Source organism: Protomyctophum parallelum, assembly GCF_964188405.1.
Source record: "Protomyctophum parallelum genome assembly, chromosome: 9".
Classification (NCBI taxonomy): domain Eukaryota; kingdom Metazoa; phylum Chordata; class Actinopteri; order Myctophiformes; family Myctophidae; genus Protomyctophum; species Protomyctophum parallelum.
In genome coordinates this window covers 12,979,064-12,994,392 of record NC_139706.1, presented here as the reverse complement: position 1 = coordinate 12,994,392, position 15,329 = coordinate 12,979,064, and the positions used below count along the sequence as shown (strand labels likewise).

General features: G+C 44.3%; 1 protein-coding gene across 3 annotated transcripts in view; it reads left to right on the top strand.

Annotated features, from left to right (window-relative positions):
* Nucleotides 1–14,531, top strand: part of aplp2 (amyloid beta (A4) precursor-like protein 2) — a 98,764-nt gene extending 84,233 nt beyond the window's left edge. For 2 of the 3 annotated variants that reach the window (XM_083773892.1, XM_083773890.1), the window contains 5 exons: nt 1,352–1,387; nt 6,125–6,207; nt 8,139–8,216; nt 11,615–11,770; nt 13,751–14,531. In XM_083773892.1, the coding sequence (XP_083630018.1) occupies nt 1,352–1,387; nt 6,125–6,207; nt 8,139–8,216; nt 11,615–11,770; nt 13,751–13,852 (455 nt within the window). In that variant the 3' untranslated portion in view covers nt 13,853–14,531. The remainder of the gene's footprint in view (nt 1–1,351; nt 1,388–6,124; nt 6,208–8,138; nt 8,217–11,614; nt 11,771–13,750) is intronic. The other variant, XM_083773891.1, reaches the window with a different exon arrangement.
* Nucleotides 14,532–15,329: the final 798 nt, after the last annotated feature.

Below are 15,329 nucleotides of genomic sequence, written 5' to 3'. Positions count from 1 at the left end.
TACAGATGCAAAGGAATAATAAATCGCTACTCGATGCATCCATAGTAGGAGCCGGAGAAGGCCAACTCATTCTGAAAGAACAGCACAGCAGGAGAATCAATGGCCTCCATGTCGTTGTATATAGATCATTTTACCAATTAATAATGTAGAACAAATGTTTCCATCTGTTGTCAAGGTCAATACTTTTGCTGTCCAGCATGATCTAGTTCTTCTAAATCTATGAAACAAAGACTATAGCATGCAGGCAGGGAGTTGGAACGAAAAGGATAAATTATACCTGTGCATTTGAAGCGGTTTTATTTCACCGATATTTAATGGTGTATATGGAGATTATCTGGATGAACAAAAATAGTTTATATTCTTAATTCTATTGGAGAATTCTGGGAAACGCATGCTTAAATGTATTTGTCCCCCATATGATGTGCTTAAAATAGATCAGAAAATTGTGGATCTATAAGCTACAATCTACAAGGCAACACATGGTGGGCTTGTATACATCCGCTAGATCTACAAGGTGCTGGCCTTCGAAATGATGTCGTCTTGTTGCCAAGGAAGGACGCTTCCAAGTTGCCTCACATCATGTTCCCGAAATGTGATTATACAGTAGGAGAGAGAAAATGGCCTTCCGTGAGCATAATGGCTTTGAGCGCATTGGCGTGCAACGCGGTATGAGCATACTAAAAACGCATGCTACACCGTTGCAGCAGAATGTTACTGATTTAAACCCAAGCTGCTGTACTGTACCGGAGGCGTTGCAGAACATTGTGTGCTGCGTGCGGAGCAGCCATTGATTTGGGCTTATCAGAGAGATACTGTGCCGCTCCCCTGTGGCGGCTTTGGGCTCATCGGAGAGACTGCACCCATTCCCTAGTGCCGGGCGGCCCAGCACACTACTAGTGCAACTGGGATAAACTCTCAGAGCCTCCAGACCCCTCTATCTGAAACCTTTTTAAAGAAATGAAAAATACGTCCCACTCGTTGCTTATTGTTAAATGTCATCGCTGCTGCAACAACAACAAAGAAAAGGCACTGAACCTTTTAAGCGAGGGTTGGGAACATAATCTGCAGAAATGGAGGCAAATCATTTAAAGTCACGAATGAAGACAAAATGTATGTTGGGTTGCGGCCAGTGTCTGAGCAGTATACGTCCTTTGATTTGAGCTCTTGCCCCTGATTGATTCTGGATTCCTCGCCGCAGGGGGGGGGGGGGGTGCTTAGGGGGGGGGGGGGGGGGTGGTCCAATTAACACAGCATGGTAATCCTTGTTTTCTCTCTTTTTTCTCCTTCCCTCTTTTCCGTTCGTTGTCTTTTTTATTTTATTCTATTATTTTGCTCATTTCCCAACGCCAAGGCGATCTATCAGACTCCCCACGTGCCTTCAAGAAAGGTTGGTGCCCTGTGCTCCCTCTCTTTTATGTTTTGTTCTTGCTCCCCCCGCCCCCCTCCACACACACACACACACACACACACACACACACACACACACACACACCTCTCTCCTCCCAGCCTCCATCCTTGAGGCCTCCATCTGTTCCGTTCCACTTCTCTCCTCCTGTTGTGTTCTGTTCTGTTCTGTTGTGTTTCTCCTCCTATTCGGTTATATTTTAGGGCCGCACCTATACATTATTTTATCAGCGATTGTGCTATCGATTCCTTTTTTGCGATTAATCGAATAATCAAGAAGCGCATTTTTGATGTTCCTGTTTAAATTTGTATATATCAAGCAATCGACTGGAAGCAAATCTCTAATTGTTTTGTTTTTTTTAAAGTCTGATTAACCACTTAAGCCCATTTATAGTTCTTCGTTACAACGGTGTCACGCAAAAATGGCACATTTCTTCTAAATCAATTGGTAGTTCCGTTAACTGTTCAACCCCCTGTTCTGTTCTGTTCTGTTCTGTTCTGTTCTGTTCTGTTCTGTTCTGTTCTGTTCTGTTCTGTTCTGTTCTGTTCTGTTCTGTTCTGTTCTGTTCTGTTCTGTTCTGTTCTGTTCTGTTCTGTTCTGTTCCTCTGTGCCGTCTGGGTCTTTGTTTAACCCTGCTTTTGCAGCTGGCTTGTTTGTTAGTTTGTTTTGTTTTATTTATCCAGCCATCTTTGCCGTCATCTAATCTCTTTATCATGCGTTCCTGGGTGGCCATATCAATTGACTCGTCATGCCCAGAAACATTCCCAGGCTGCCGTACTGCCACTTGGGACTCTGGGAACTTGTGGGAAGCTCGCTTGACAGTGCTTCTCAAGGCTTTTTTTATTTAAACATCAAGAGTAAAGACGTGTTTTCAACTGATCCAAAACAATTAAAAAGGCTGACTCGCTCCTAGACGGCTCTGCCCCCCGAGAGAGAGAGAGAGCCACGCCGTAAAACGTTTTGCCACTGTTCGGCTTTGAAATGGCGTGTAATGTTTCTCGCTGTACGACACGGGTCGATGGATGGAGTTTGAATCAGCCTTCAGTCGTGGCAGAGAGTCAGAGACACAAGGTCACAGTCATCATCGCCCCTCCTGGAGAGACTTTCCACTCATGCTGCTGTCCCCGTCATCACGCCCTCAGTGGATGTGTCACCCTCCCATCCACACACACACACACGCACACGCACGCATGCACGCACACACATACGCGCACGCACGCACACACACACACACACACACACACACACACACACATACGTGCACACACACACACACACACACATACGCGCACACACACACACACACACACACACACATACGTGCACACACACACACACACACACACATACGCGCACACACACACACACACACACACACACACACACACACACGCGTGTGTATTTAACCCATTTAGACCCGAGTTAAAAACATTCTCTTTGAAAGAATATATATTCTTATATTCATCGTGGTGAAAAACCAACCTCGCTTTGAAAAGTAATTGCATTGCTTTGTCACCATGTAATATCGGCAATTTGTGTGTATATACAGTACTAAACGAAATGTACTACAAACGGCAGTTCAAATTAATGTGAGTTCAATCGCATGAAATTAACAATCCTGTGTATAAGAACCTTTGCGCTACAAATCTTTAACCATGATAACAATTTAACTTGTGCACCAGGAGAATTGTGCTTTACAGTATGATTTCTCAAATTCTACTATAGTTGTGGGGATATTTGGTCTAGTAACACACGCACACACACGCACGCACGCATGCACGCACGCACACACACTCACCTCGAAGGTCCCTCTTTTTTTCTCTCTCTCCCTAAAAGGCTCGGTATGATTAACTGGCCCGTCCTGATACATGGTGATTCTTCTCACCCCACAGCCAAGTCTAAATTGCTTCAATTTGTCCGGCGACACAGATGCTGTTCTGTTGTCACCTTTTAGCCTGATCCCGGGTTTTAACCTAATTCCAGCAATCGTTGGACATCGTGCTCATTGTGACAAATTAAACTTCCGCTAATGATTAATCAAACTGTATATAGGCGTTTTTTAGCGTGAGTGAGGAATGGACGCGCTCCCTTTTTGAACTTTGACTCCCTCCTCCTCCTCCGATCCTCGGGCGCTCCATTCTGCTAGTCTGTGTTTGTGCTGTTGTTGTGTACTTACTGTACTATGTGTCGTGAGAATGCCCCCAGGTTTTGGAACCAAGTGGAACCTTACGGGTCCATGATAAATCCAGGAGTGTGCGAATGGAACCAAATAGACCCTCACGCTGCATTCACACTGGGAGCTACAAAGCTACAGGTCCATTCATTTTCAGTGGATAAGCCAACAACATGAGGATAAAAAGAATTACACCCGTGTGAACTGAGTGGTTTAACTCCCCTCTCTCTCTCCCCCTCTCCTCTCCTCTCTCTCTCTCTCTCATTAGCAGGCAACAGTGCAGCACTAATACTATCTCTCCGTTTCTGGCAAACGGCGCCCCTACTGGTACTAATAGTCATATAGTGGTGCTCATGGCCACATAGGTACATACAGTAGGTGAACACGGACATTGCTGTTCCTTGGAGTGGTTGCACCGCTCAAAAAATAACACCAGACATTTGTAGCTGCTAAAAAACATCTACAGTGCAATACAAGTTGAGCTGGTTTCAACTGCAGCTACAAAATGACCCAGGAGTTGTTTAACCCATTTTCACTCATACCTTCTTTCTTCACACAACGTGTGCTTGTGATATACTTGTAAATAGTTTTTTTTCGGTCAGCCAATGTTGGCACGTTTATCAACATTTCAACAGCGACTCGGCGACAGACATGCCGTATCTTTTTGTAGCTGCCCAGTGTGAACGCAGCATTTACAGGTCCATTTGGTTAGTTGTAACACTCTCAAGAGTTAAACGATCAACACTGAGGATTCTATACACGGTGTAGGTTGGGGGGAGGGGAGGGGGGAGGGGGGTCCCCAGAGTAAAAAAAATAAATCACATCAAATGGGGGTCCATGGCCTGATCCGTATTAACCCATTCTGACCTGAGGTCAGATTCTAAAAATGTCTTCCACATCCTGACAGTTTTCCATTCTGACCTGAGATCAGATTCTAAAAATGTCTTCTATGTCAGTCGATTTTTCAAAAATAGCAGACCTACAAGCTCGTAGCACGCCACTCGGTGGCGCGCTACGAGCTTGTAGATCTGCTATTTTTCAATAGCTAAAGCACGACACGATGCCAACACCAAAATGGGTTCCCGCCCCAAAATGGTTTAAACTGTGGTCCTTGAAATGAAGGAGGTTGAGAATAATGGCTGGTGCAAACACACTAGTCGTGACAGTGGGGTGACATCAGCTCTGGACGACCGATAACCCACAAACACACATCATGCCATTGTTCTAGGCTAAATCCAATGGCAGCGATTGTCCTCCTCGTCCTGTCACAGGAGAGATCAGCTGAGCCTAGCAGCAGACGCCATCTTCCCCCATCCATCATTTAGGCTGCCCTGACTGCTTCCCTCCTATCTCTCTCGCTCGCTCGCTCTCTCTCACCTCCTAATGTATTCATGGCATATCTGGTGTGTATTTTTAGATACTGTCCCTTTTTTATTAAAGCATGCATATTTGACACCCTGGCCCAGTTAGTCTTCTTCTGGGACGAATCACTTATGCAGGTCGACATGATCTATACTGTCTTTTTTTTATATCTGTATTAGAAGGGCTTATGGCGGCGGAATGGAATTATTCATGGATGAGGTTCTGTCAGCACAGCTCAGAACGGGAGCAAATGGAGAGATATGAAGTGCAAAAACTCCTTATCCCCACATGAGGAGGATTTTGGGCCTGTTTAACTGGATGTTTACATCTTAAGATGAGTCTCGAGGGCCACAAAAGATCACAGGATCTGTTGAATTTGAAGTACACAGTGTGGGAGCCCTCACATTCAATAGATCCCGTGATCCTTTGTAGCCAGATGTAATTTCATTGGGTCTAGTAGGACTATAATAAATATTAATAAGGAAATCGGTGTAAAATCTTCAGAAAAAGAAAAAAAAAAGTCTACATATTTAGCCACTTGCTCGAATGCCCTTGCCCAATGTCAAAAAACAAATCACAAAAATCTCTAAAATGAATGTTTTTACTTTCTCTAATAACCTAAAACATGAACCGTGTTTGAGAAAAACTAAACGTTGTTCTTTTAAGTGTCAATTTAACTCTGAAGAGTATACAAAATGGAACCAAATGGACCGGTAACAGTCCATCTGGTCCCATTTGTACACACTTCAGAGTCAATCACTATTACGCTTGGTTGACTAGACTAGAGTACCCCAGGGCTCAATACTAGGTCCCCTCCTGTTTTTTGCTCTACGCTACATATCTTCAGAAATGGCTGATCCACAAGCCCGTAGATCTTCTTATCTATCTTCACCGACTGCTTGTCCCCCAGAATAGATACGCTCAGGATTGAAGTTGTTAAATTAACAATGGGGCTTTACTGTGCGAGTTACTACAGTGCTTACACTGTGCTGAATGAATCGGGAGGAAAAAAGGCTGTCATTGTTTCCACCACAAGTGAGCTGTCCGTGAGTGACGGTCGCAGAACAACACCATGTTGGGTTTTAGATACGTGGCTGGCGATCCTTCAACCTTTTACTCTGCTCCTCGTTCCATCTGCTCCACCGTTCTACTCACGCCGCTCCCCCGTTGTCCCCCTTCTGCAGGTTCCGCCATGTCTGGGCTGGACGGACTCATCGGTGCCGAGGAGAGGATAATCAACAGCAAAACCAAGATCAACAACAATGTGGTAAGGGGTTCCTTCCAAGTCGTTATTTCTCCACCCTCGATAAACACAATCCTTGGCCACGGCGGTGCCGCTCGCCAACAAGACCGTTTCTTGTCGGCAAGTATAAATTGGCCTTTTAATTGACATCCGAGAACTAATGAGCAGCTGTGTGAAAGCAGATATACCGTCCTTTGAAGTGTTACAATTAAGGGTTTTCGCTGTAAGAATTCAGCAGCTGTCCTGACTGTAGTACCTATAACCGGTACAGGCAGACTGGAGAACTAAAGCCAATTTAATCCATGTCTACACACAGTAATGAAGACAGTAAGACACTCCCTTGTGCTCTCACGCAGCTCTCTTTCAGTTCCGCGCTTTAAATGATTCTGCTTATTCCAGTAGCTGTCATAGTTACAGCTAACGCACACTTTTGCTATCGTTGCTATTTGTATGTGTGTCTGCTTCCCCTAGCCTCTGCCAACAAACTCCTCATCAAGCTTTTATGTTCACAAATTTGTCATGCCGTCATCACGTAAATCATTTCTTTGCCAGAAATACTAACCCATGTCCTCACATAATTTAAAAACAAAACTCCTGCTTGGCTAGTGGCGAACGTTGCATGACATTTTTGCATGCTAAGACACTGCATTCAGTGCTGTCATTTGTGTGTGATATTTTGAAGCCTCTTTGTTTTGTTTGAATGCAAACAAGTAAACGGACGGAGCAATCTTGAGTTTTGTCTGCACGACCTTATGTACAGTACGACCTTATGCAAGGCTGACGTCGAGCACAAACGTACAAACCTAACCCACTTACAGCTTTTATGCGCATTTCCCCATCGACTGTACACATTTTCGCATTCATCTTAAAAGTAAAGCTTGAACATAATGTATAATATTCATTATTGATTATTCACAATGGCACAGGCCTGCCTCTATGGGACCTTATAGTATTGAAGACAGGGACATAGCCTCGTTACCTCCTGACCTATACAGTAGCTGACGTGCCAGTCTCGTTGTATTTGGCCGAAAATGATAATATAGTTTTAATACGATTATGGCAAATAATCACAGAACGTCACTGCCCTTGCAGATTGACATGCAGCTGCTGTATACTCCCGCAGCTGCTCTATATGCATCTCCTTGCAACTGTGTTTTACCGGATTTTTGCACCACCAACACCATAAAACCGCCATTACCCTTTTCACGTCGCACACCACAGTTTGGGAACCCCTTGGACTAGAGTGATGATCGTTAGTGATCGTTTAGCCCTGAGTGAAACCATCTGGGACTGCTCCGTCTCTCTAGTCTAGCACTACCCTGCTTTTTTGCCAGATAGACGCGCACCCGCAAACACTCTCACAGCGCTTCCCTAGATCAGAGCTAAGTGTTTAAGAAATACAACTGTGTGTGTGTGTGTGTGTGTGTGTGTGTGTGTGTGTGTGTGTGTGTGTGTGTGTGTGTGTGTGTGTGTGTGTGTGTGTGTGTGTGTGTGTGTGTGTGTGTGTGTGTGTGTGTGTGTGTGTGTGTGTGTGTGTGTGTGTGTGTGTGTGTGTGTGTGTGTCTCTAGAAAAGATGTAGAGTTTGCTGTTGATGCTTGCAAACCCTCCTTCCCTTTACAACACGTACAGTAGTGGACATGCAGCTTCAAGTGCATCATTAGTCCAACACAGATAATCCTGAACGGTTCACGTTTAGCACACAATCTCATTCTCTCTCTCTATCTAATGATCTGCCTTTATCGACTGTCTCGTGCTCTCCTCCTCGTATCGATCGCCCGTCTTGTCTGTCTCTGTGTCCACTCTCTCTCTCTCCCTTCTCTCACACAGAAATACACACAGCCTTTCTCTCTCTCTCTCTCTCTCAGTCACACCCACACACACACACACACACACACACACCGTCTCTCAAACATTGCAGTGGGTATAACCTGGGCTCCCCTGTCTGTGTCGACAGGTGATTGATGAGTCTCTGGATGTTAAAGAAGTGCTTTACAGTGCAGAGAGAGTCAGCGTTATGCATGATGATGAGCTGGTGAGTACAGCGCCCTCCAAAGGACTCAAAGGGGAACTGCAGTAGTCAGTATTTGTGAGGGAGGGAGGGGGGAGACACGAGTGAAGTAACGCAGTGTGCAAAAAACAACAGCACAAAGAAGCGGCACCGCACCACGGTATCCCACCGGCGACACGCGTTTTACATTCAGGCTCTCTCCCCTTATGTTGAGTTGGGTTGTTCCTGCATGGATGCATGTTTGTATGTGGATGTTATCCGAATGTACACATGAAGTCCCCCCCCCCCGCTCCTCCAAGTCCGTATGATGGATACAGATGATCCACGCAAAATGAGCTTGCTCGGTTTGTGTGTGAGAAGTTCCCCTCCCACTCCCACGCCGACTGTTTCTTCATATGATTAGTTTTGTGTCATATGTACTGTACCACATTACATTGAGGAGGTAATGTACTGTATATAGGTGCCTGTGGTTCGTACTGTACACAAACAGACTTCCACTCTCTAGACACGAATGCATGATCTGAACTCTGTCACCCTTTTTATGATGTGTAGTAGAACGGATCTGAATTTGCTTGTTAACCAATTCTCTGGTCATGGACTTGCCCAGAGTACTGCCAGTTCATTATTTAAACAGCTGGTTTAATTACATTACCCTGTTGTTGTGTCCCAGGTCTAAATGAGTCTTTTGGTTTTGACTAGCTAGAATGAAAACCCAGCAGTACTCTGGGTCCCCCCCAGGACCCAGGTAGTCAGAGACACAACAGTACTCTGGGTCCCCCCAGGACCCAGGTAGTCAGAGACACAGCAGTACTCTGGGTCCCCCCAGGACCCAGGTAGTCAGAGACACAGCAGTACTCTGGGTCCCCCCAGGACCCAGGTAGTCAGAGACACAACAGTACTCTGGGTCCCCCCAGGACCCAGGTAGTCAGAGACACAGCAGTACTCTGGGTCCCCATAGAGACACAGCAGTACTCTGGGTCCCCATAGAGACACAGCAGTACTCTGGGTCCCCATAGAGCAGGGATATTCAATTGGCGGCCCGCGGGCCACATGCGGCCCGCGGAGCGCCCCCTTGTGGCCCCTGGAAGAATTTTGAAAAAAAAAAAAAAAAAAAACTTTTTTTTTTTTTTTTTTTTTTTTTGAGAATAATAAGAGGGATAATAAAAGTTACAGGTATGGTGTGTGCGATATTAATTGTTTGATTACCATAATGACGGTAATCATTAAAGGACCACTTTTCAACCTATCTTCATATAATAGGTCCTCACTAATAATCATGATAAAATGACACGTTTTTTTCTACTCGGTCTGTGTCACATAGGAGGGCTGTGGGCAGTTCAGAAACCCACCCAACAGTGACATCAATGGAGAATCCAAGCTAATAGAAACTGCAGGCTTTCTAGTCCTGAAAAGTTGCAATGCGAAAATGGAAGCCATCATTCTCACAATAATAAACCCTGTTAGGGTCCATTTGGTTCCATTTGTACACAGTTACAGTTACAGACCCATAAGGGTCCATTTGGTTCCAAACCATCATTTCCCTGGGGACCCCCTGGAACTGCCTCCAGGACCCTGGGGGTCCCCGGACCCCGAACCCCACTTTGGGAATCACTGCTCTATGTAATCTGATCTTTATAGTCTGATAAACTATTCTCACGTAAATAAATCTTGTTTAAAAAACAATCTGCCTAACGATGATGTCACTGGTGGTCGTGGACGGGTTTCTGAACTGCCCACAGCAGAGTGAGTGTGTGTGTGTGTGTGTTTGTGTGTGTGTGTGTGTGTGTCCGTCCAGTCGTTAATGTCAAAGCAATGCTGTTTATGCACTGTCAAATAGGTCTAGGCCTACATCTATTCTAAGGTGGCATATACCTGTATAGACATATTATCCTGCTCATTACTGTGCGGAAATATACATAAATCTTCGTGTTTGAGCACAAAAAGCATTTTGAGAACCCACAAATTTCCGCGCTTCGCGCGCACACTGTGCGGCCCCCCACACACAATAATTCTACAGTTGTGGCCCCCGGCCTAATCTAATTGAATACCCCTGCCATAGAGACACAGCAGTACTCTGGGTCCCCATAGAGACACAGCAGTACTCTGGGTCCCCATAGAGACACAGCAGTACTCTGGGTCCCCATAGAGACACAGCAGTACTCTGGGTCCCCATAGAGACACAGCAGTACTCTGGGTCCCCATAGACTCTCTATGGCATAGAGACACAGCAGTACTCTGGGGTAGTCAGAGACGCATTGATTTAAAAATCCTCCTCCTCCTCCGAGCACCATGGAGGGCTTTGTGTACGCAGGTTTTTATGCTACAACAGCTGATTTAACCATTTATAAACTGTGTGTGAGAGAGGGGGAGAGAGAGATCGTCTGGGTTTAGTGTTTGGTAGAGATGTCCCGATACTGTATCGGTATTGGCCCTTATTTGTCATATCGGTATCTGCGAATATGCCAGTCTAACCACCGATCCCTGTGTCGGGGTTGACAGTATGACGGGTAAATAAATTGTTGGGGCATGTGGACTTTTCTTTCGAGCTGCCCAAACTGCAAGTGCACATTTGAGTGAGGAGTCTGCTATAAACACAACACGAGATATAAAGTATAGCTATAAACACAACACAAGATATAAATTATAGCTAGATAGCTATAAACGCAACACGAGATATAAATTATAGCTAGATAGCTATAAACGCAACACGAGATATAAATTATAGCTAGATAGCTATAAACGCAACACGAGCTATAAATTATAGCTAGATAGCTATAAACGCAACACGAGATCACAACACCGGTATCGTTATTCGGTATCGGCTAACACAGAAATGGTGGTATCGGGATCAGATTGGGAACGAAAAAAAGTGTATGGGGACATCCCTAGTGTTTGGTATGGGAGTGAAAACATGCGTAGATAATTGGACAGCACTGTATGGAGGAACGCAAACACAACATACTGTGTTTTGTCTTCGTCATTCGGACATTGACACCCCCGTTTCCAATGACATTATCATTGTGTTTTTAATCTCCTTAACCAGAAGGTTATAACCTTAAAATAGGGGGGTGGGATTATTATTATCCACACGAGACACAATCAAAGTGACATGCACCCAGCGGAGGAACGCCAGAGGGCAAATAAAGCACATCTGGGAATGAGTCATTTTGCCCTGAAAACCAACCAGTTTGTTTTTTAAACATTGTTGGTAAGGTCACTGGAAAGGTTGTATGTTTTGTATTATGGTAATACAGTTACAAGATTGAGCTAAATTTATATTTTACATTTTGCCCAATGTATGCTTAACCTTACATTACCTTAACTCACTGTACTCACTGAACGTGGCTAATATAATACATGTTTACATGAATTTGTCTCATGTCTCTCTGTCTTGGCGCCCGTCCTGCCCCCCCTATTATCAGGAGTCTTACCGTCCACTGGGAGAGGACTTCAGTTTCGGGAGCAGCGCCCTCATCGGCCTGCTGGTGATCGCTGTGGCCATAGCGACCGTGATCGTGATCAGCCTGGTTCTGCTGAGGAAGCGGCACTATGGGACCATCAGTCACGGCATCGTGGAGGTAAGCCATCCATCTTCCGTCTTCAACCGCTTATCCGTAGTCAGGTCGCGGGGGCAAGAGCTCCACCAGAATGCTCCAGACTTCCCTCTCCAGAGCAACATTAGTGACTTAGCCCTCACTGATATTGAAACGACTATACTCGGGGACCACACAGGTCGGGAACCGATGCAAGTCGCGAATGGATGCCCCGCCCGGTTATTCAATACCCGTTGTGCCCACTGTCAGGGTACTACTCACTTAACCCGTTGTTAGAGTACCCCTAATCGGGAACGATGCATTAACTGAACCGTTTATGCATTACCGATAATAAAACATAGGGCAACCAGACTCTAGTAATTACAGAGCACGCAAGTATTGCGACCGTTTGGGTATGTATGTATGTACCGTATGTCGGTGTCCTCTCTTGTTTAAAGATGGAGTGCCGTGATTTTACTCCACCCTAAAACATGATCATCAGGTATTATTATTGTATAAGGAGGAAGATTTTGAAGTGTACAGTATTTTACTATTTTTTTTAAATGTGATTTTTATGTGGACATGCCCACCAGTTAATTAAGTATACCTGGTCTGCCTGGTGGGTGGTGATGGGTGGTGATCCACCTGAACTGAAGCCGCACCCACAGCTGTTGTTGTATGATATGAGGGGGAGGGGTTAGGGGGAGGGATGATATTGTAATGTCACTAATACTATATCACTGATTTTTTTCATTGGCACATTTGACTGTCAAGGTTTCAGCCTCCAGGAAGAAACCCTAAATACAAAGGGAAGACATCATTGCACATAACAACCACACCAAGGGGTCTAATGAAGTAGTCACCTAATAAACACATGAAAAATTGGAAAGAATACAAAACTCACTCACAGCACTCCATCTTTAAGACCGTAGCCCAATCAGGGAACAGCATCTCTGGCAACAGCCAATGAGGGACCAGTATTCCTAGTGATGCCACCTCATGGCGCACTCTTCTTGCGGAAACTGCCCATAGATCCGAAGTCCCGTTAGTCCGAACATGCACTGCTCCCGTGCTTGCGGTTAGGTTTAGGTTTGCTCCCGTGCTTGCGGTTAGGTTTAGGTTAGGGTTAGAGATAGGGATAGTAATTTCGGAACAATGAACCTTCTGACTAATGACACGCCACCCTTCTTGCGCACAAGAGTCCATGTGTGCAAGGCGCAAGTTGGCACCTCGATAGAGTGCATTTCTAGTTGCCCGACTTTGTTTATAGAACAACCCCAAAAAGTTTTAGTTGTATTATTCTGCCCCTCATGTGGATCAATACATCATCATCATACTGTACTTAGCAACCGCACTTGCAATTTCCCAGAATTGCAAATGTTCTAGTTCTCAGAGTACCCAGGGCAGTACACGCCAACGCAAGGACCGATCGACTAAATATGGCTATCTATCCCTAACGTTGTGTTGATGATGGCATTTGCATATCTCTGCTGTCGGGAAGAAACCACCTAAACCACCTGTACATTTTTCAGAAAATGAAAAATGTCTTCTTTTTTTTCAAGAAATGAAGAAAAACTGATATTTTGAAAACCAAGCAATACTGCCTCATCAAAGTTGGTGGTGTGACTTTATATATCGTCAATTCCTTGCTTGAGAGGTGTAGTGGTGGAGTTAGCTGTTTTAGCAGACAGTTTGAGGGTCCAATGGAGTTAATAGGTTTTGATTCAATATTTTTTTAACCAATGCACAGACGCAAAGGGTGTTCAATAGCACTGATGGGTCTGCTTGGCCAATCAGGGAAGCCAATGGCTACACCCACCATTCTGTACATCCTCTACTGACCCATGGATAGAGAAATACAGATATTTGGTTCTCTGAATCCTCTGGTCCATTCGAAATATCAGCTAGAGTCTAAAACAATCAGTGTCCATAATATCGAAATTGACCTTTTGAAAAACCACCGGTCGAATCCTTTGTTTTCCGTTGTTCGTCCTGACCTGACCCATTGCATTCTTTGCGATTCAGGTTGACCCCATGCTGACCCCAGAGGAACGTCACCTCAACAAGATGCAGAACCACGGATATGAAAACCCCACCTACAAATACCTGGAGCAGATGCAGATCTAACCAGATCTAACAGGACGGAGGGAGGGAGGGGGAGGGCGGGCGCCGTTGAGTCGACGTACGGAGGCGGAACATACTACTGACCAATAACACCCCGATTGTTATCGTCAAAATCATTTGAATTACATCCCCACACTCCATTTTACCGGTTTGTTTCAAAAACAATCCTCAAAAATAATGCTACTACTTCTACTACTACTACTACTGCTACTATTGTACGATAGAGCTCTTTTGTTTTGATCATGTGTTTACTTTTTTTTTTTTTTTAAAGGTGATGTATCTACATTTTGCCTTCAGGAAAATGTGATTCAGCAAGAAAAGAGGGGGGGAAAAAAAGAAAAGAAAAAATCTGTAATTATGAATACAGGTATATCAGATCAAGGTGTATGACATTTCCTCGGATGTTTTGATTTGTTTTAAGTGCGCAAGCGAATGGCGCGAAACTTTAAAGTGAGATGTATTTGAACGACCATCATTCAATCGCAACTATGACTACATAGCAGACACTACACTTCCTGTTCCTGTGTGCGTGTCCAGTTTCAGATGTTTTTTTTTCTCTACAAGCTAAAGAAAATAATAATAATTGGTGTTTTTTGTTTTGTTTTTTTCTTTTTTCTTCTCAATAGATGGCTTGTATATGAAGGTTCTTTGTACCAATAAAAATGTATAGTGAAACAAGAAACGAGGGAAAAAAAGAAAAGAAAATACAAATCATGAATTATTTAACTTTCCGTTCTTTGTTATGATAACAAACGAAAAGACATGCATATACAGTTTAAATATAAATATATATATATATAAAGAGTAGATGTTTTTATTCCACCTTTTTTCCAAGGAAGAGGCTGCGACTGGGGATTGCGGTTCTACGCTCGACAGTCACAAGTTGTGTAAAGCCTGATTTATACTTTGTTATATAGTATGGTCGTGTTGTGCCACATCTACAAGCTCACAATGTGTCGTGACGTGAGCTCGTAGGTTTGGCTATTTCCGACAGAGTATAAATTAAGCATTTATAAGCAAGCAAGCAGGCATACTGTCAGAAAGAGAAACAGGCCCCCAGCTCAGTTATGTCTCACAGAACCTACCTTCAGCCCATATCCAAACGAATGTTAGAACCTCCCCCTCCCCCCCCCCTACACACACACATACACACACGTATAAAACAAACAAATTAAATGAATGAAGTTATTCATATTGACATGTGTTGCATAGGTGAATGTATCATGGAAGGTGTTTCTTTTTCATATTTTTGTCCTTGAAAAGCTCCCATACAAGCAGTAGCAGAGAGGAATGACGGGTAACAATATGTATGCCAGAAACCTTTATTTTTTGCACAAAATGAATTGAAGCAAAAACAAATGCCCAGAACTGGCAGGGAGAGCAGGAACTGAATCTGACAGTAAAAAGTGGGACATGTTACACACGTCACGAATAACTGTTTGCTTTGCTGGTCCGAAGGCACAGAACAATGGGATGGGGG